Here is a 21,702-nt window from a genome sequence, read left to right on the forward strand (position 1 = left end):
GGTGCGCGCTCAAAAAATGGGGTGTGGCCTTGCTGTCACAAGCCCACGCCGCATTTCTGTGTGCATGCCTTTGGTGTAACATTTGCAGAAGTATGACCTTGCATCACACCCGGTTTTAGTCGCGTTGGGAGCGAGCCCAGCCAGATCCACATAAAATACACTGCAACAAACCACTTCCACATAAAATATATTGGAAAAGCCAGAGGCACATAAACTACATTTTAAAACCACATCCACCTCAAATACATTATTAAATCCAGAACCACATAAAACACATTGAAAAAACATGATTAACATAATACACACTTCATTCCAGCCCCCTCCCTTGCCATTCCATCCCGACAGGTCTTAGGCTCCCCCCCCCCACTGGCTCTTAGGCAAAAGTGCCCATTATGCAGTGCCCCCTGTAGTTGTCCCCATATGCAGTGTCCCCTGTATTTATGCCCCTTATGCAGTGCCCACAGTGGTAGTGTAACTTATGCAGAGCCCCCATTAGTAGTGCCCCCTGTAGTCATGTCCCCTGTAGTCATGCCCCCATCAGTAATGCCCCCAATAATAATGGTCCCTGTTGTAGTGCCCCAGTAGTAGTGTCCCCAGTTGTATTGCCCCCAATAGTAATGCCCCCTGTAGTAGTGTCCCCTTTATAAATTCCCCAGTATTAATGCCCCTGTATTAGTGCCCCCAATAGTAATGCTCCCTTTGTAGTAGTGCCCCAAGTAGAAAAGCCCCAAGTAGTAGTGCCCCCAGTAGAAGTGCCCCTGGCCCCTGAGTAATGCACCCAGTAGTGGTGCCTCCTAAGCAATAACCCCAGTAGAAGTGCCCCCGAGTAATGTCCCCAGTAGTAGTGCCCGGGTGCCCCCAGTGGTAGTGCCTCCTCCAGTAGAAGTGCCCCCCTTATAATGTCCCTAGTAGTAGTGCCCGGTTGCCCCCAGTAGTAGTGTCTCCCCAGTAGAAGTGCCCCCCTTGTAATTACCCTAGTAGTAGTGCCCGGGTGCCCCCAGTAGTGGTGTCTCCCCCAGTAGAAGTGCCCCCAGAGTAATGTCCCTAGTAGCTGTGCCCAGGTGCCCCCAGTAGTGGTGGCTCCCCCAGCAGAAGTGCCCCCAGTAGTAGTGCCCGGGTGCCCCCAGTGGTAGCGCCTCCCCCCAAGTATTGTCCAGGCTGCCTGCACACAAAAAAAAAAAAACCAGTAATACTTACCTTCAGCCCCGCTCTGGCGTCCGCTCTGCTCGGCTGCTCCTCTCTCTGCACTATGGGAAAGACGTCATGACGTCCTCCCATAGTGCACATTGTAGGAGCCGGAAGCCGGAAGCAGGAGCCTCCGTCTCCATCTCCGTCTCCAGCTGCTCTGCCGGGCACCCGCTGGTAACTGAATCTCAGCGGGCGCCCGGCAGTTAACAGGCTGTTTCTGCAGCAGGGGTAGGAGGCAGCGCGCCCGTGCGATTGCACGGGTCGCCTGCTCCTAGAAACGGCCCTGATTGCAAGGTATTACAGATGTGAGAAAACGGTAGTGGGCGTCTCTATGCTGGCTGAGCTGTTGCAGGCCTTAGCAGATTTTCGCAGCTGCATTGCGTGCGATTATGCAGCTGCGATCACATTTGCGATCCATGCTGAATCAGGCCCTGTGTTACAAAAATTTAATAAAAACACTCAATTGAAAAAACATAAACAAGTTGTCTAACATAGCAAATGTAAATGCAATGTCATGCACCATAACTTTATCTGTATGTTAGTAAAGTTTTTTTTTTCTTTTTTGATGATTTATGTTGTACAGTATACTATATTCAGTATAGCATTTCACATTTGTAATTTTGTGTTGTGTTGCTTGTCCTCTTGAATGGACTGCTCATAGGTAAACATTACCAGTCTCAACCATCTGAGAATGCCTGAAGGATTGTCAGTCTTATGGTGGCCATACACCTACATGACCAGCATTTACACACGATTCACCATCCGACTCCCCGGAGCTCCCTGGCAGTCCTGGCAGCATATTTGTTGTTTTTCTTAGCACAGGATCTGTCGTATGATCGATCCTGTGCTTCACGCGCTCATTGGGAAACAGTCATTGAAATGACTTGAATTTCCGCACGACGGATGGCATGAACAAAATAAATGGCACAATCTGCACACGATACGATGGACAAGATGTGCTGCACATCTGATCATAAGATCCGATTATAGGAGCTGCGGGAGCGCGCATCGGATTGTATCTTACTAAAAAAATACACGATTTTCACAAGATCCATCTTATGACTAGTCGAAAATCGGGCAATCGGCCCAAAATCGTGCAGGTGTATGCAGTGGCGTAACTGGGGTATTTGGAGCCCAGGGCAAATTTGAAAACGGAGTCCCCCCGCACTAACATACCGATATGTGGGAAAAAATGGGCGTGGTCACTTAAAAATGGGGCGTGTCAGCATGACACACCCCTTTATTTTCACGCTGAACATTCCTATCCATATGCACCTTAACCCCAGTAGTACCCCTTATACAGTACCCCCAGTATGCAGTTGTGGTCCCTCTTATGCAGGCCCATAGTAGTGCCCCTTATACAGTATCCCCAGTAGTGGTCCCGCTTATACAGCCCCCAATTAGTTCCCCTTACTCAGTACCCCCAGTAGTGGCCCCCCAAATGCAGTGCCCCACGTAGTGTTCCCCCTTATGCAGTGCCCCCAGTAGCAGTCCCCACAATGCAGTGCACCCAGTAGCAGTATCCCCTTATGCAGTGCCCTTTATATAGTGCCCCCAGTAGTAGTCCCCCCCCCCTATGCAGTGCCCTTTATATAGTGACCCAGCAGTAGTCCCCCCCCCCCATGCAGTTTTCCCAGTAGTGGTCCCCTTATGCAGGCACCCTGTAGTGATCCCCCCTATCCAGTGCCCCCTGTAGTGGCCCTTCCTATTACTTCCCCCAGTAGTGGTCCCCCGAGTGCAGTGCCTCTAGTAGGCCCCTTTTATAATGCCCCCAGTGGTAGTTCCCCCCCAAGTAGTAGTCCCCAGTAGAGTAGGTCCTCCCAATGGTGCCCCCAGTAGTAGCCACCCCTCCCCCAGTAGAGGTCCCCCCAGTAGTAGCCACCCCTCCCCCAGTAGAGGTCCCCCCAGTAGTAGCCACCCCCCTCCCCCGTTGTGCAGATAGGTTAAAAAAAAAATATATATATATATATATAAAAATATACTTACCTGAATCTCTGCTCCTGGTCCTGGTCCTGCTCCTGCTCTCGACGCCGCTCCCGCCCGGGCGTTGCGCTCAGCATTATGGGACAGACGTCATGATGTCAGTCCCATTACCCACTGAAGTCCAGCTCTTGCAGTGCGTGCTGCAGCAGTCAATGAGAGTCTATCTGACTCTCATTGGCTGCTGTTTAACACACGCATCGCCGCCAGCGCTGGCGGCGATGCGTGTGTTATGCACAGCCTGAGCCCGCCTCCTGGCGCTATTGGGCAAGTGCTCAGGGGGAGGGAACGGGCTCAGGCGTGCAGCACAGGACCGGCGCTGGGAGCCTAGCGCCGGTCCTGTGTAAATGTGTAGCGCTGACCGCACTCACTGCGGTCAGCGCTACACGGGTTAACTAAGGCGGGCGGGCCGGTACCGTGGCCGGCGGCGCCCCCCCCGCACCGCCGGTGCAACGGCGCCCAGGGCACGAACCCCGCCCGCCCTGCCCTAGTTACGCCACTGGGTGTATGGCCAGCATTAAAATTTCTTATCTCGACACTGTTACCTTGGATGATAGTTGCGAGGTTTCATTTTACTGTAATCCTGTTGTTTTATTTCAGCCTTAAGGAACAGAAGAATCTGAATTCTTTCTTTGCTGTGATGTTTGGCCTCAGTAACACGGCAGTCAGCCGCTTGTCCAGGACATGGCAGGTGAGGCAATCCACTGGCAATATTATTTTTATTCATTTTCATGGTGCTATATTTTGATAGAATAATGCCTCAGCAGATCATATATGTGAAAATATGGCATAATATGGGAGAAGTAATTGGTGATAAAGATGTTTCATAGAGGAAATGAGTGATATACAGGTTCGTTACAGAGACATGCACAATTCATATCATAGAAGGAAGGGGTCGTCTCCTATGTCATCTTACACATCAGACATATAGAGAACCAGTATTGGAAGTCACATGGGTGAATGTTTCCTAAATTAGTAGTGGTGTACTCACATATCCATGCTTTTTGTCCATTTGCCTATTACTGAGAGAATTCAGTGAATTACAATGACAAAATTGTAAAAAAAAATGACATGGAAAAAAAAAATCACTAAACGAGATCACTTGAGCAATGTAGCCCAAGGCAAGGGCCAGGTCGGCATATGTGGCAAATATAACAAAATTCCCATTTATCCTATATAAAGAAGTTTCCGGTATTTTAAATACCTTATACAGGGCATGAAGCATCAAGCATCACATTTTGGATGCAATGCATTCCGTCACTGATCACATGCATAGCTGCGATTAGTAACGCCATATGCGTGTAGACTTGAGCAAAGGATAACTCTCCAGATAAGCGCTGTCCTTTGCGGTGTGGGAACTTCCAGGTTTATGACCCGGGAGTCCTTCTTCTCCTGTGTGACTGAGCCAGCGCATACGCTAGCTGCCGGGGACACTGGGAGGATCCCTGATTGGATCCCACTCAGGGAAATCTCCAAAAAGATTCCCAGAGACTTCTATTAGGCAGAGCCATCTATCGGGTCCAAGCTCCTTAAAAATTTATCTTTCTGGAGCTTGGTGCATATGGGAAATGCAGACAAAATGATGAAAATGCCATTTTTGGAGGTTTGACCACATTTTTGTGTTGATGCATCCTGCCAACAGTTTTAAACATCTGCTTTTATTAACATTATTTTAACTCTTTACCTCTGTATTTATCTCTTTTACATGAATCTTCTTTAGCTCTCTGTAAGTCTAAATATGACTTTGGCTGAATGGTAATATTCACATTTTATGTACAAGAAAGAAACTGATAACTGATTTTGTTGTTTATTTTAGAGATTGCCAAACAAGACCCGGAAATTATACTCCATCTTTGAAAGACTTATGGTAAGAATCTGCAGGGGCAATGCATGGGGGTGGGTGGAGTTACAAAATAGCGGAGTCTGCATCTGCCTTTAGGGGGACAGCAGTGGTGGAACATAACTGAGGTAATGGTGACATCTGGGGACCTTGGCTCTGACCTCATGTCCCCGGAGCTTGATTATAAACATTTCCTGTGCTCGCAGTACTGACTTTTCTTGTTACTGCCAACAAAGTCTCCAATAAGCCAATGGACTGAGACCCGAATTTCTTCTCTGCAACCTTGAGTATCTGTGTCTTACATACACAGGACAATTATGTTACAATTAGAAGTTTCCAAATGAGTAGAGATTACTGATCTAATTATAATACTACATATGTAAGTGATGCTACTTTTATCTACAAGGTTCCTGGCTCCATCTGATTAGGAATGAATGTTGCAGTATAGTGACTGGAAAGGTTATATAATCTATAGGAAAATAGTAGTTTGATACATGAGGTTAAGTGCCAAATATTGTACATTGGTAGAGCCACATTGCAAGTGGAAAGGTGCCTACTGGGACTACGTGGTGGATTGGGAGGTCAGCAGATTGATTAAGAGAACAGAGAGAATAAATTATACGTGTTCATGTACTGGCAGAGGGATGGTAATTGGATAGAATACCCTGGAAGGTTAAATAAGGTGGCTCAGAATTTCGCTAAGCTTCTGGAAAGAGGTGAGTTTTATAAAACGCTAGCATTTCCCCATATGATGTCTAGGGCAAGCTGAAATTTTAGTACGATACTAATGTTACACTGGATTTTCCTGCTGCCTATATATTTATTTTTTAAGACATTTGCTTTTGTCGCAGTCTTTCTAAAAGGCGGTGATTACCATTCGGAAAGTTAGTTTATTTTTATTTTAAAAACTTTGTTCATCTTTGCAGGACCCTTCTTGGAATCACAGATCTTACAGGCTGGCTGTGGCCAAGCTCAGTCCTCCCCTCATCCCATTCCTACCTCTTATCCTGAAAGGTATATGACATAAATAATGGTAGTATTAGCATGAATAAGAGTGTTACTGGAACATGGACAAGCATTGCACATTGGTGTACAAGGGGAACTAGATGGGCAATGGAGAGAATCCCCTTGTTGTTAGGTTTCTGCCTCAGGTACAGACATGAACCTTGGGAAGAGCAGATAAAAGGTAGAAGAGAATCCGTTAACTACCAGCCAGATCACATTATCAGTGGTTTTCCTGCCATAGGGTCAGGGATACCAGCTGTAGGTGCAAGATGTCCCTCAAAGTCCATATTCTTAATGCTGATCTTGAGAAATTCAAGGAGAACATGGGAGCGTACTCGGAGGAGCAAGGCAAGCTCTTCCACCAGTATATACTGGAGTTTGAATGCTGCTACCAAGGACAGTATAATGAGAACATGATGGGAGACTCCATTTTGTGAAAGTGATGTACTATATAATTGTAAATTTGGAAGCGTTGCTCACTTCTAATTCTTTTGTGGTCATGTTTGTATGACTTTATATGTTAATTTTTATACATATGTTGATATTTTTTTCTCACATTGTATAAAAGAAAATCTAAATTCCCCCTTTTTCTCATCTGAAATAGGTAAATTTAAAAGTATAAAATGTCCTGGTCATAAAAGCAAAGTTTTAGAGGAATAAATTCCATTTTCTGTACTTTTGAAATATAAGCAATGATGGAGTCTATGTACTAAGCCTTGGATGGAGATAAAGTGGACAGAGCTAAAGTACCAGCCAATCAGCTCCTGTCATTTTTCAAACACACCCTGTGCAGGTTTTTTGCTATTCTATTAGGGGTGTGGTTTTTTTCACACACCTCCTGAGCAATTGTGATTTTTCCTAAAATCGATGATTTAAGGAAAAATCACCGAGACTTGCTCTGACACCCCCGCGGCACCCCCCCTGAAGACTAATTAAGCAATTGGAAGTATCCAATTAGCTTAATTAGTCCTTAATTACTCACCTTTCGAAGCACTGTCTTCTGTATCTTCTTCTGCATCCAGCGTCGGGAGCCGGCTCTTCTGCAGCAGGGTAAGTATGTAAGTGTGTGTGTGTGACCCCCAATGCGGTGTGGCCCCCCCGGAATGGGCGCGGGGAGAACTACATCTCCCAGCAGCCCTTGCTCCTCCCATCAGCCCCTGGGACTCCCAGCAGCCCCCTCTCCAGTAAGACGAGAGAGGGAAAGCCACTGGGAGCCACGGAGACCCGGGCAGGCAAGTGTTTTTTTTTTTTTATTACGCAGTGCAGGGTTTTCATCAATCCACTGTTTTTTTAATTGTATCCTGCGGGTATCGGGAGCACGCATACCCGCGGGATTCCGAAATTGGCTGTGAGGGGCGTGAGGTTTTAGCCTCGCTAAACCTCACGTCCAATTGAATGTACCCCATAGTGTTACATAAGTAGTGTTATCTTTCCTGTATTCCGGTATTGAAGGCTTACCTATATTTTATAGTACATGTGCTCTCAAACTTCAATAATTTACAGTATTTGTAAGTATATTAAATTATATAAGTGAAGTTAGCTACTGTTCTTTGTTTTTTAGATCTGACTTTCATCCATGAGGGCAACAGAAGTACACTGGATAACCTAGTAAACTTTGAGAAGATGGTGAGTTAATCATTAAGTTAATAATATTTATTAGAACTTCTAAAAAGGGAAAAGTGGATATTTTGCCCATATTAACCCCTCAGATTTTAGATGTCATGTAACTAGTACATTCTAGAAAATAACTAGAATCTGACTGGATTACAGTATGGGCAATAAATCCACTTAACTATTTAAAAAAGTTTCAGTAAATCTAACCATAACTAAGATGCCTAACTTTGCTTACATGTAGCACTATCGGGCTGATTTATCAGAGGGGAAAGAGAATGTCTTCGCTAGTTATGAGACTTTTTCTGCTTTTCATTTTATCCTATACATTAAACAGTTCTTATTGGTGATGACACTGTTGTCACCAGCAGTAATCCCCGCTAGGTGTAATGTGGTTAAATAATAAAATATTATATTTATTTGTGTGTATATGTATGTGTGTATATATATTAGGGGTGTGCACCGGCCACTTTTCGTGTTTTGTGTTTTGGTTTTGGATCTGGATCTTTCTTCGTGTTTTGGATCTGGATTGGTTTTGCCAAAACCACCCTTCCGTGTTTTGGGTTCTGGGTTTTGTGTTTTGGATCTGTATTTTTTTAAAAAAAAGCATAAAAACAGCTAAAATCACAGAATTTGTTGGTTTCTCTGCTCCTATGCTATTATTAACCTCAATAACCTTAATTTCCACTAATTTCCAGTCTATTCTGAACACCTCACACCTCACAATAGTGTTTTTATGTCCAAAAGGTTGCACCGAGGTAGCTGGATGACTATGCTAAGCGACACGAGTGGGCGGCACAAACACGTGACCCATCTAGGAGTGACACTGCAGTGGCAGACAGGATGGCAGTTAGAAAAACTAGGCCCCAAACTGTACATAATGCAAAGAAAAAAAAGAAGTGCAAGATGGAATTGTCCTTGGGCCCTCCCACCCACCCTTATGTTGTATAAACAGGACATGCACACTTTAACAAATCAATCATTTCAGCGCCAGGGTCTGCCACACAACTGTGGCTGAAATGATTGGTTCGTTTGGGCCCCCACAAAACAAGCTGGCAATTAATGTGTCCCTGCACAAACTGGCTCTACGGAGGCAAGATGTCATCCTCATCCTCCTCATCCACCGATTCCTCACCCTCTTCAGTGTGTACATCCTCATCCTCACAAAGTATTAACTCGTCCCCACTTGAATCCACCACCACAGGTCCCTCTGTACCTTCTGGAGGCTGGTCTCCCTGGAAGAGCTAATAATTCATTTTGATGAACATCATCTTCTCCACATTCTGTGGAAGCAACCTCCTACGCCTTTCGCTGACAAGGTTCCCGGCTGCACTAAACACTCTTTCGGAGTACACACTGGAGGGGGGGCAACTCAGGTAAAATAGAGCCAGCTTGTACAGGGGCCTCCAAATTGCCTCTTTTTCCTGCCAGTACAGGTATGGACTGTCTGACATGCCTACTTGGATGCTGTCACCGATGTAATCCTGCACCATTCTGTCAATGGTGACAGTATCATATGCAGTGACAGTAGACATGTCAGAAATTGTTGCCAGGTCCTTCAGTCCGGACCAGATGTCCAAACTTGGTCCTGCCTGCCCTGCATCACCGCCAGCGGGTTGCTTAGGATACCTAAGTTTTTTCCTGGCAGCCCCAGTTGCGGGAGAAAATGAAGAAGGAGCCGTTGACGTGTCACGTTCCGCTTCAGCTGACAGTGTGTTCACCAGCAGGTCTTTGCACCTCTGCAGGCTTGTGTCGGCCGGAAAGAGAGACACCACATAGGCTTTAAACCTAGGATCAAGCACGGTGGCCAAAATGTAGTGGTCTGATTTCAACAGATTGACCACCCTGGAATCCTCGCAAAGCGAATGAAGGGCTTCATCCACAAGTCCCACATGCCGAGCGGAATCGCTCCGTCTTAGCTCCTCCTTCACTTTCTCCAGCTGCTTCTGCAAAAGCCTGATGAGGGGAATGACCTGACTCAAGCTGGCTGTGTCTGAACTGACTTCACGTGTGGCAAGTTCGAAGGGCTGGAGAACCTTGCACAACACGGAAATCATTCTCCACTGCGCTTGAGTCAGGTGCATACCCCCTCCTTTGCCTATGTCATAGGTGGATGTATAGGCTTGTATGGCCTTTTGCTGCTCCTCCATCCTCTGAAGCATATAGAGGGTTGAGTTCCACCGCGTCACAACCTCTTGCTTCAGGTGATGGCGGGGCAGGTTCAAGAGTGTTTGCTGGTGCTCCAGTCTTCGGCACGCAGTCGCTGAACGGCGAAAGTGGCCAGAAATTTTTCGGGCCACCCAAAGCGTCTCCTGCACGCCCCTGTCGCTTTTCAGAAAATTCTGCACCACCAAGTTTATTGTGTGAGCAAAACATGGGACGTGCTGGAATTTGCCCAGATGTAATGCCCGCACAATATTGGTGGCGTTGTCAGATATCACAAATCCCCAGGAGAGTCTAAGTGGGGTAAGCCACTGGGCGATGATTTCCCTCAGTTTCTCTAAGAGGTTGTCGGCGGTGTGCCTCTTACTGAAACCGGTGATACACAGCGTAGCCTGCCTTGTAACGAGCTGGCATTTCTGAGATGCTGCTACTGGTGACGCTGCTGCTGTTGCTGCGTAAGGTGATACATCTACCCAGTGGGCTGTCACAGTCATATAGTCCTTAGTCTGCCCTGTTCCACTTGTCCACATGTCCGTGGTTAAGTGGACATTGTGTACAACGGCATTTTTCAGGACACTGAGGACACTTTTTCTGACGTTTCTGTACAGTCTCGGTATCGCCTGCCTAGTGAAGTGGAATCTAGACGGGATTTGGAACCGGGGACACACTACCTCCATCAATTGTCTAAATCCCACTGCACTAATGGCGGATACCGGACGCACGTCTAACACCAACATAGCAGTCAAGGCCTCAGTTATACGTTTTGATTCAGGATGACTGCTGTTGTACTTCATCCTCCTCGCTAAGGACTGTTGGAGGGTCAATTGTTTAGTAAAAGTAGTGGTGTTCCTACTTCCTCTCTGGGATGATGAACGACTCCCAGCAGCAGCAACAACAGCAGCGGCAGCAGTAGGCGTAGCAATGCAGGATCCTCCAGAGGAATCCCGGATAGGAGAGTCAGTCATGCCAGTGACATGGCCTGCAGGACTACTTCCGATCCTGACTAAGGAGGAAATTGACGAGGAGGGAGTTGACGGTGTGGTTTGCAGGCGCTTGGATACAACAGGACAACGGGATTTAGGTGTCCCTGGACTGCTTACGGTCTTAGCCAAAGTTTCTGAACTTGACAGTAACTTTTTATGAACGCGCTGCAGGTGCCGTATAAGGGAGGATGTTCCTAGGTGGTTGACGTCCCTACCCCTACTTATTTCACCTTTACATATGGTACATATGGCAAGACAGTTGTTGTCCGGATTTGGATAGAAATATTGCCAGACCAAAGAGGTGGAATGTTTGGTCTTCTGCCCAGGCATGACCGTGATGGGCTTTTTCATCCCACGGACAACAACTGTCTCCCCCGGAGCCTGATTTAAACATACCACATCACCATCAGAATCCTCCTCGCCAACTTCCTCCTCAGCGCCAGCTACACCAGTATCCTCATCCTGTTGTACTTCAACAGTGACATCTTCAATTTGCATATCAGCAAGTGGACTGTGGGTGCTCCTTTCAGCACTTGCAGGGGGCGTGCAAATGGTGGAAAGAGCCACCTCTTCCCGTCCAGTGCTGGGAAGGTCAGGCATCGCAACCACCACCACACTTGGACTCTCCTTGGGGATTTGTGATATCTTCTTAGAACACACAGTTCTTCGCTGTGCTTTTGCCAGCTTAACTCTTTTGATTTTTTTAGTGGGAGGAGGGCTTCCATCGTCATGTGAAGCTGAACCACTAGTCATGAACATACTAGGGATCGACCTTAGCCGTTCCTTGCCACTCCGTGTCGTAAATGGCATATTGGCAAGTTTACGTTTCTCTTCAGCTGATTTAAATGTCTTTTTCAAGGTCATTTTCCTGAACTTTGCCATTTGGGATTGTATGTGCCCTCTACTATGACATTGGGCATCGGCCTTGGCAGACGACGTTGATGGCATGTTATCGTCTATGTCATAACTAGTGGCAGCAGCTTCAGCACTAGGAGGAAGTGGTTCTTGATCTTTCTCTATTTTATTTTTATCGGAGAAAGTTTGGTCCTCCATTTATGTTATATCGATTTGATATATACGTGCGGCTAAACACAGAAAATAATTTTTTTTTGGTTTGGACTGGAGTGTACTTTCGGGGGTTACAGCACCCTTTAACGGTCAAGCCAGCCGGCCCTTTACTTATGACACAGGCGCACGCTTGGCACTACTTTGTTGATGCACGTGCGGCTACTGCGCACACAATTCACAAACACAGAAAATATTTTTTTTTTTGGTTTGGACTGGAGTGTACTTTCGGGGGTTACAGCACCCTTAACGGTCAAGCCAGCCGGCCCTTTACTTATGACACAGGTGCACGCTTGGCACTACTTTGTTGATGCACGTGCGGCTACTGCGCACACAATTCACAAACACAGAAAATAATTTTTTTTTTGGTTTGGACTGGAGTGTACTTTCGGGGGTTACAGCACCCTTAACGGTCAAGCCAGCCGGCCCTTTACTTATGACACAGGCGCACGCTTGGCACTACTTTGTTGATGCACGTGCGGCTACTGCGCACACAATTCACAAACACAGAAAATAATTTTTTTTTTGGTTTGGACTGGAGTGTACTTTCGGGGGTTACAGCATCCTTAACGGTCAAGCCAGCCGGCCCTTTACTTATGACACAGGCGCACGCTTGGCACTACTTTGTTGATGCACGTGCGGCTACTGCGCACACAATTCACAAACACAGAAAATAATTTTTTTTTGGTTTGGACTGGAGTGTACTTTCGGGGGTTACAGCACCCTTTAACGGTCAAGCCAGCCGGCCCTTTACTTATGACACAGGCGCACGCTTGGCACTACTTTGTTGATGCACGTGCGGCTACTGCGCACACAATTCACAAACACAGAAAATATATTATTTTTTTAGCACTTGGGGGGAGCACCCCTGATGGACAGAGCACCCCCTGGACAACACTACAGCACTCCTTTAGGACTGGGACACTGCACAGGACTTTGGAGTGGACACAGCCCCTATGGAGAACTGACTGCACAACACAGTCCAGCCAGCCCCTATGGACTTTGAAGTAGTGGACACAGCCCCTATTAACAACAACAGCACAACACAGCCAGCCCCTATGGACTTTGAAGTAGTGGACAACAGCAGCACTACACTACACTACACTACACAGCCCTAACTCCCACCCTCCCTCTTCACTGTCCACAGCCGAGTGAGAAAATGGCGCCGACGCGGGTACCTTATATAGGATCCAAAACCCGCGAGACTCGGAAGGCGGGATGATGACGTTTTGCCTCGATTTCAGATCCGAGTCAGGCGGGAAAAGTCGAGCCTGACTCGGATCGGACTCGGATCGGGGGGGTTCGGATTTCAGAAATCCGAACCCGCTCACCCCTAATATATATATATATATATATAAATATTTTTTTTAATCAAACAAAAGGATTCATATCCCATTCATCTGAATATCAGACATGTTTCTTTAATTGATCACAAATATTAGGAGTTGAGCAATGAAATTAAAATATTATTTTATAATGAAAATGAATGTCCATACAGAAACCATACACGAAGACTATTTTAGTAGACAGGTTATAGTAAAGGATTTAGGACCTGATTCAGACCTGCTCACTGGCAAAAAGGGGCCGGATATGTAAATTAAGTGCTCGCCCTGTGTCGCGTAAGGACGCCCACTGTGTGTTAGCGAGCTACGACAAAGTGCGCTCGCAAGTGTCTGAAGACGCTCCCTTGCCACTCGCAACACACGTCGTCTCCAGGAAATGTATGATTAATCGAGACCATCGTGACCCATCGGGGCTGCTCGCAGCCCTTGGGGTTGCCTTTCCCCACCGCAAGCACTGCGATCAGTGCGGGCTGAGATACATGCAGGTGATGTGTACAATGATGCTACTTTGCTAATTATGCATGCCCTTTAAACAGCGTTTTGGCGGGCAGACATGCCTGCGTTCGCAACACCACTCCCCCGTTCACATGCACCTTCCCCTGTTACCACCCACAAATGGCACTGTCACTCAAAGCAGCGACCTGATAGTGGCTTGCAAGCTACCAAAATCAGATCGCAATGAATGGCTTGCGCACGCACACTGCGAATTATACGCATGCACAGATGGGCGAAAATCGATCACAGCGAGCGGGTCTGAATCAGGTCCTTAGTATTTATTTTTATAAGCAGAGAAGGTCTAACTCAGTCCCAGTGGTCAACTTTGTTCTTTGTTTTGTTAAAAATACAGAACACTTACAATAATTGTTTTATCTGTTGGTTTTATTTTCCTAGCGTATGGTTGCAAAAACTGTGCAGATGTTTTACAGCTATCGCAGCCAGAACTACAGTAAGTACAATTAATTACTTAGTTTGTTTGTAGACTATAATATATGTTTGTTTGTTTTTATAGTTGCCTCTGAGTCTATGGCATAAAGTATCACAAACTGTAATTATTGGGCCATCAATATTGATGACATCGTTTAGGAACATAGGGGAAAGACATTATTGGGCCATTTGACCCTTTAAATGTTTTCATATGACCCCTAGAATTGGAACTGATAGAAATAAGCATATAAAAGAGTAGTACAGTTATTTAATAGCATGATGTGCTGTTTCTAGTGTGATTATTGTGAACATATTGTCATGTATTTATCCTCTACAGTTCCCCTATCACCTCTGTCACCTCTGAGATCTAGACCTCTCCACATCCTTGAGGATTCCACAGCTGTGCGGATATCTACATGTAAGAGCACCTAATTATGTGATGTCTATTAATGCCATGTTCATTATAGAACATGAAAGTGTATACACACAGGAAGAACATACCCAACTTGGATGTATTCGTGCTGTGCAACATATGTCTACATTAATAGGGGGACAAAGAAAATCCACAGAAACACTCATATGCATACAGGATCCCATGTATTACACTCACAGTTCAAAAGTGAATGAATCCGCCCAAAGACTTTTAGTTCCCAGGTGGAACATTTAACACTTATTACCAGTGAAAATGGGTCATGACTGAGTAAAGACACACACAACATGGTTTATAGGGTAATATAAGGGAGCAGCAGTTCATTAAGACACAAGGAAGATATATATATACACACACACACAGATAAAGTTTATATACTCTGCTGAATCAAATCACTGAATACAGCTGAGAGCCCTTGGGAGCCCTGTATTGTCATAGCCAGTGCGACACCCCGATGGAAGAACGTGTAGAGATGTCAGCAGATAGTTCCAGGAAGATGGGGCTAATGTGTGTTGCATATAAAAAAGAAACAACTTTTATTCCCATTGAGAGAGAATTATTAGGGATGGTGTAGTAAGCGGTGGCTACACAGAATGTATACAAGCTATAAAAATACGGGTTGTAGTTATGATACATACGTACGGTTCATGAAATCCTGGCACCAGAATGCCTACCTGGAAAAGAACACCGGAGCTGAAATCCCGACAGCTGGCATCCCTAATGTAAGTATAGCAGGCCAGGGTAGGTGTTAGTCGCTGGGGGGGAGGGGGGGGAGGGGAGTGGAGTGGAGGATTAGGGGGAGAAGTGGGAGGGTTAACATACTTACGGACCCCTGTCGTGATATGGAGCATAGGGATGCCACTGTCTTTTGACAGGTGGCATCCCAACTCCCCGTATTTCATACCCAACCCTTAAAATGTATGTTAATATGTTAATGCTTTACTTTTATTTACAGCAGGGGGCATCATTGTCTCAATTATGAGTATAAATGGAGAATAATACATATTAATTCACTTGTTTGTCAATTGAAATGCAAAGACCACCATCTGGTATCATTTAGAAATCCTTTTCTAAGGATTCAGCATGTTTTTCAAGCTTAATTATAACTTGTCTGTGTATTTCACTCCCTGACCAGATAAATGACCTTTGTTCTACATACAATATATTCTGTAAATATCAAAGCCTTTAACTCCAATCATATGAAAATATACACTGATGTTTAATATGTCACATAAATCAAACATTAACCCTACTGGTCACACATTGCCCATGGGTACAGGGGCAGAACTATGGGAGACAATGGAGGCGCCTGCCGCCTGGCTCCAGCTTTGAAGGGACACCTCCCCCATTACCCACAATATATTCACCGCACTTAGGGCTGTAACTATGTACCCAGAGTGTACCATCATGCCCAACCAATACCTGCCACCCCTTCTCGGCACCTGAGAAGCCACCATACACTAGTGGAGAGCTCCATGTCAGACCATCAGCTGCTGCCTTCGTCTATCTATAGCCTGTCTGCGTGCGAATTGCTACATTACAGTGTCAGTGGCTGTGGCACCAAATTATAACTTTCCTCCTGGTGCCTGGAATGAATTTACACCATTGCATGGGTATATCCAAAGACAGAGAAGCCGATGAAAAATTTCACTATTTAAGGACATTGCAAGGTACATTATACTGAAGCCCTGATAGACTTAGAATTGACATCACTTTCTTAGGCCAAATAGTATAATATAGACTAGCATTTTAACAGTAGTGTTTAATATAGCATTTGACCCCCCTTTGTACTGTACGTTACCTTACCTTGGACAAAGAGATGCATAATAATATATTTTATCCACACGTCAATAAGGTATATTCCCACAATGTCAATATGACAATGTCTAAATTTTCACAGATTTTAGGCTCCGTTTAGGGTTAGGCTGGAGTTAGGTTTATCGATAATTACCTAGTCAATGGGAAACCGCATGCTCAACATGCCGACATTCACAATGTCGACATTATTTCATTATGGACCTCCTGTCCATGTCGACATTCTGAATGTCAACGTTTTGTGCCACACCTGTCAAATAGACATAGGGCTCTATTGGCAAAATTTACTAAGTGGCAGTTTGATTGCGGTTTCTACTCTATTCTAAACCCCGGGGGTTTGGTGGTGGTTTTGCAGCAGTTTCTATATGATAGCCTGGTTCTATTCTATTCTAAAATGTGTTTTGACTGTGGTTTGGCGGCGGTTTTGCTATCTGCAGATTTACTAAGGCCAAAACCGCCATCAAAACACATTTTAGAATAGAATAGAACAGGGCTGTCATTTAGAAACCACTGCAAAACTGCCATCAAACCGCCGGGGTTTAGAATAGAATAGAAACCGCCGCTTAGTAAATTTTGTCCTATGTGTTAATATACAGAGCTGCGGTGCTTTAGCCATGGAGCAGAGTGGTGCCTTATAAAATATTTAGTTACATTACACAGCTCATCTCTTCCCAAAAATAGATCAAAGCCAATCTCTACCACCTCAGAGGTGACACACAGGTAAGGATTAATCTAAGCACATACAATTTCACTGTCTGGAGACTCCTCCACTTTTCCCTAAAAATTAATAGATGTGACACTGTATACATTGATCTACCACATTTGCTAGTGCCAATTATTAAACCTTGTATTGAAAATGCCAATTTTAGAAAATTCTGAATATTCCTCTGGGCTATTGTGTAGATTTTGAATGAACTAAAATCAGGTGAAAGACAAGCAACTTCCCCCAATTGTGGCTTCACTCCTTTAGCTAGTTTAAATGATCTCACTTTAAGGGAGTGCAGCTGACCAACTCCTCCCATCAGATGATGCAAACTTTTACAAGCCCACGTTGTCCCTTCACAATAGATCATTGGCTCTGCAGACTTGCACTTCTGCCCTATTTGTATACAAGGATGTGGCCCTGGTAAGACTTTGTTCATGCAGCACAAATCCAGGGCCAGGACCCCTCACCTTCCAGAGTCTCCTTCCTCCTACAGAGACTGCAGGAGTAAGAGTTCTGCAATACACATAACCATGTGCTTCCTTATGCACTCACATAGAACTGTATGTAAAGGCATGGACCAGTCTTGTTTTTGGCCACAACTTGCTGCGCCAAGGGGCTGGGATGGTGACTGGAGAGGGCACGTAGACACAGACTAAGTACTGTACAGTAAGGGCGTGTTGACATCAATTGTTCCTTAAGCTGGGTACACACCAGTACGACGCGTCGATCTAGTGACCGTCTGATATGATGTAACGACATATCGTGTCACCGTACACACTATACAATCTGACATATGACGACATATGTTGATACATGGGTAATGTTAACGCACCGCATCTTACATCGCATTGTCCCATCTGACGTGCTGCACATCAGATTGTTTGATGAATTGTCTGGTTGCATCATCCCATGAATTGGGGGTCCCACACTATAGAATGGAAATTGTTATCCATCACAGACTGAAAGATTGGCCGATATATAGTATAGTGTGTACCCAGCTTAAGATAGACATTGAAAAAATTGCAAAAGTGTTTGTTTGGCGGGATATGACTTGTGGGTACTGAAACCCTGGTGCAAGTTGCAAACTGTTGAGGATGATTGTTACAGCCCACGTCCAATTCGTCTAATACGCCCAAGTCACACCCATTATTGCAAGATTACATTGTATTGAATACTTGTTTTGCAAAAATAAAAGTATGTGTTCTACTCTGTTTGGGAAAGGGAAGGCTGCCAATATGTTTAATGTAAGAAAAATAAAATGAAATTTGCATCTCGTATGCTCCAACCGAATTTACAATAAAGTCTGTGCATGGTTTACTGAGATTTTTAGTGTCTTTTGTACTCAAAGTCAAGCTACACCTTCTAACTGGTGCACTGCTCCTGTTACTTTCATGGAGAGGGAGGTGCTTTTACTTCCTATGCAGAGGTAGCATCCAACTCAAAGTATTTAGCAACATGCGTTTATTACCTCCAGACACATTTTACATTTGTATTTAGCTTTGAACAAAGTCCTATGTGTGGAAAACCTGTCCTGCCGTCAGGTGCTGCAGGTGGAAACACTTCCATCAGCTCACGGGGGTTTGGGAAAACACTGTCTGGCTATAATGAATCAGGAGCCAGCAGTATCATGTTGGTAGAATATAGAATAAGCTCAGCAGGCTTATGTCAGTTGTTACTGGGCCCTAAGTGGTGGGAGGCCTAGCAATGCCAGGTCACCTACATTAGGCCCACTCGTTGCTCTCTGTTCAGGTGAGCAGAGAATTGGCCTGCAAAGCTGGAGTAGCATCACTGAAGAGTGCCGTAACTAAGGGTGCGCATCACTCAGGATACTGGAAGTGGCACCATTGCTTCCCCACGGCCATTGCATCTGGCAAGCAGGGTGCCTCGAAGGACACTATGGACAGGCAACCATACTGTACTAGCCAATGTTGGCAGCCCACACTTAGATTGACATCATGAGCACAGGCAGCGGGGCTGGCACAATGCCACCCTGTTCCAGCACTGCACTGGGTCTTCCCCAAAGTTTTCTATGGGGCCCAATAGTGCAATGTCCCACCCCAGAATCTGAATGTATAGCAAGCTGTCTCCTGAATCTGAAATAAGTATTATTCATATAACTGCTGTTCTGAAAGTATAACATCATTCAGACTTGCTCTGACACTGAAAGAAATATCTGACCAAAAGTTCACACTTCTCCAACAACAATACTTGTGTGAGAAGAACCATTTAATGTGTGTTTTTTTTCCTTCCTTTCCTGCAGGTTCAGAGTACTCTATGAACCTAAGAAGCCCAGCAGTCACATGGGCTCATATCCAGAATATGAAGGTGATCGACAACCAGAAGAGGTTGATGGAGTTGTCCCGCAGCCTAGAACCATCCTGATATACCTATTGTATGTGGAATCTGTAATACTGCAGATAAATGGGAGGCAGGCAGTTGGTCTAGAATATACTCCCTGTATCAGGGGCAAACTTCATCAGTGGATCAAAGCCAATATTTGGACTCTACATCTTGGAGAATGAACATTATATACAATTTCTAATGTTGCAACCTACTTGAGCTGTGATTGATCTTGATTTTACCATAGGATTTATATTGATGGTCGGAAAAAAAAAAAAAACTAATGGAATTCTTTAAAATATTCTTTGGTCATTTAAAGCGCTGTACAGCACCTCACTATTGGTGAGCATGGATGAAGGCATTCCAGCAGTGTTCGGACAGACTTCTTGCCAATATGGGAGACTGGGAACTGTGACTTTAATAGACGTGATCAATTTAGTGACTGCTTCCATAAAAACTGTTATTTTTAATGATTGAACTTTGATATACATTACTTACCACCATTGTAAAACCATAAACAAAGTGGAGGTTATCAATAATGGAGATGGTAAGATATCAGAGAGCGATGTGTTAAGCAGAACTTTTATTAAAGTGCTTATTCCATAATGGGAGAGGATTATGAAAGCCATGATGGAATTTTCAAAGAAACTACAGATTTAGATTGAACATGGCAACTGTGGTATCTATTTTCCATAGTGTATGTTTTTATGTGGAACCATGATTTCCTAACTAAACAGTTATTTGAAAACTCAAATGCGCCTTGTGGTTTATATATTCTTAGAAGCACGTATCCTTTCTGTTTGTGGTTACAGAGTAGCTGATTCACAATTGGGAACAAAGCAAAAAAAAAAAACCCGCAACTAACTATCTTGGCAAAGTTGGGGCAGATTTAAAATGTCCAGATAGATTTAGGAGGGGTGTGTCCAAACTCAAATCTAAATTTCAGTGTAAAACTTAAAGCTGTCCAGCATTTGTGCACTGCATGCAGGGGCATATAATGTACATACAATATTAAGCATACTTCTGTAACACAAATACCAATAGCACAGTATGGCAGATTAGCATATAAAGTGGCAACTCACGTCTTATATATAAAAATAATTTTTCTGTTAGTTTGTCTGTCCCGTTATGCATTCGGACACCCCTGCACCGATTGGGATGAAACCAATGCAAGGTGGTCCAGTTGGATCCTGTCCAGGTATTAGGGGGGCTAGAGTTCCAGATGGACCTCCCATTGGTGTACACTGGGCAGAACTTTGACGCGGGGACACTGGGAAGAACTTTAACACGGCGAGCCTGTTCTGGATGGATTTAGATAAAAACATCACAGAGGGGTGGCAATTGGTCTAGGATGCCTAATGGAGTTGTTGGGATCCTGGTCGGACCTCATGGCCGAGTGAGCCGGCCAGAACTTTGAATCAGGGAGCCGGTTCTGGGCCTTCCACTGGATGGATTTGGACAACATCACATAATAAAACACTTAACTTTAAGTCTTAAACCCAGGCAGTGCCAAGTACTTTAGCTAGTTTTACACACATAAATTTTTTTATTTTTTTTTGCACTTTGCTAATACAAGTCTGTTTTCCATATTCACTTGTGGGTGTACACAAGTGGAGTAGCAAGGGTGGTTCCAGTGGAGCTCCTGCTCCATCCAGGGCGTTGGAGATCAGCCATCAGACAAGGGGCGGATCACCTGCTACTAAGTAGAGCTTGAATCACATAAAGAGATCAGTGCCTCCATACTAGGGGCGTGGTGTGGGTGAAGCCACAAGCTGATCTGTGCTCCAGGCTCTGCTCAGCAGCAGATGATCCACCCCCCCTTCTGATGGCTGATCTCCGGCACCCTGGATGGAGCAGGAGCTCCACTGGAACCACCCTCGCTACTCCCCTGTGTACACCCACAAGTGAATACACAAAACAGACTTGTATTATCAAAGTGCAAAATTATATACAAGTCTGTTTTGCATATTCACCTGTGGGTGTACAGTACCATAATTACGCTGTACATACTTTAAATGCCTAACAAAATGTTCTCCAGCTTTTCTCAAAACTCCTTTACATTCTTCACCATTGTAAGAATGTAGTGAATAGAATAAATGTATTTTTATACTACACTTTAACCCCTCTCTAGCAGAATAACTTTATTAAAAGTTCCATACCACCGTCCCTCGTCTCTGTATTTTTAAACTGCTCCACATAGCTGTGCTATTTCTCCGTTGATCTTTGGGCTGGGCTTTTGCCATGTTTTATGGAGTAATATAAAAAAACATCAGATATCAGTTCTGAATATTACTGAAGTCTATATGATC

The 21,702-nt window shown here is 44.8% G+C and overlaps 1 protein-coding gene across 3 annotated transcripts in view; it reads left to right on the forward strand.

Moving 5' to 3' along the window:
* RAPGEF3 (Rap guanine nucleotide exchange factor 3) overlaps positions 1-20,147 on the forward strand; it is a 131,552-nt gene extending 111,405 nt beyond the window's left edge. For all 3 annotated transcript variants that reach the window (XM_088465990.1, XM_088465997.1, XM_088466004.1), the window contains 7 exons: positions 3,769-3,859; positions 4,985-5,035; positions 5,935-6,022; positions 7,575-7,639; positions 14,070-14,124; positions 14,440-14,520; positions 19,314-20,147. In XM_088465990.1, coding sequence (XP_088322116.1) covers positions 3,769-3,859; positions 4,985-5,035; positions 5,935-6,022; positions 7,575-7,639; positions 14,070-14,124; positions 14,440-14,520; positions 19,314-19,435 — 553 coding nt within the window. In that variant the 3' untranslated portion in view covers positions 19,436-20,147. The remainder of the gene's footprint in view (positions 1-3,768; positions 3,860-4,984; positions 5,036-5,934; positions 6,023-7,574; positions 7,640-14,069; positions 14,125-14,439; positions 14,521-19,313) is intronic.
* Positions 20,148-21,702: the final 1,555 nt, after the last annotated feature.

Source organism: Taudactylus pleione, unplaced genomic scaffold, assembly GCF_031769625.1.
Source record: "Taudactylus pleione unplaced genomic scaffold, aTauple2 ptg000065l, whole genome shotgun sequence".
NCBI classification, from domain to species: domain Eukaryota; kingdom Metazoa; phylum Chordata; class Amphibia; order Anura; family Myobatrachidae; genus Taudactylus; species Taudactylus pleione.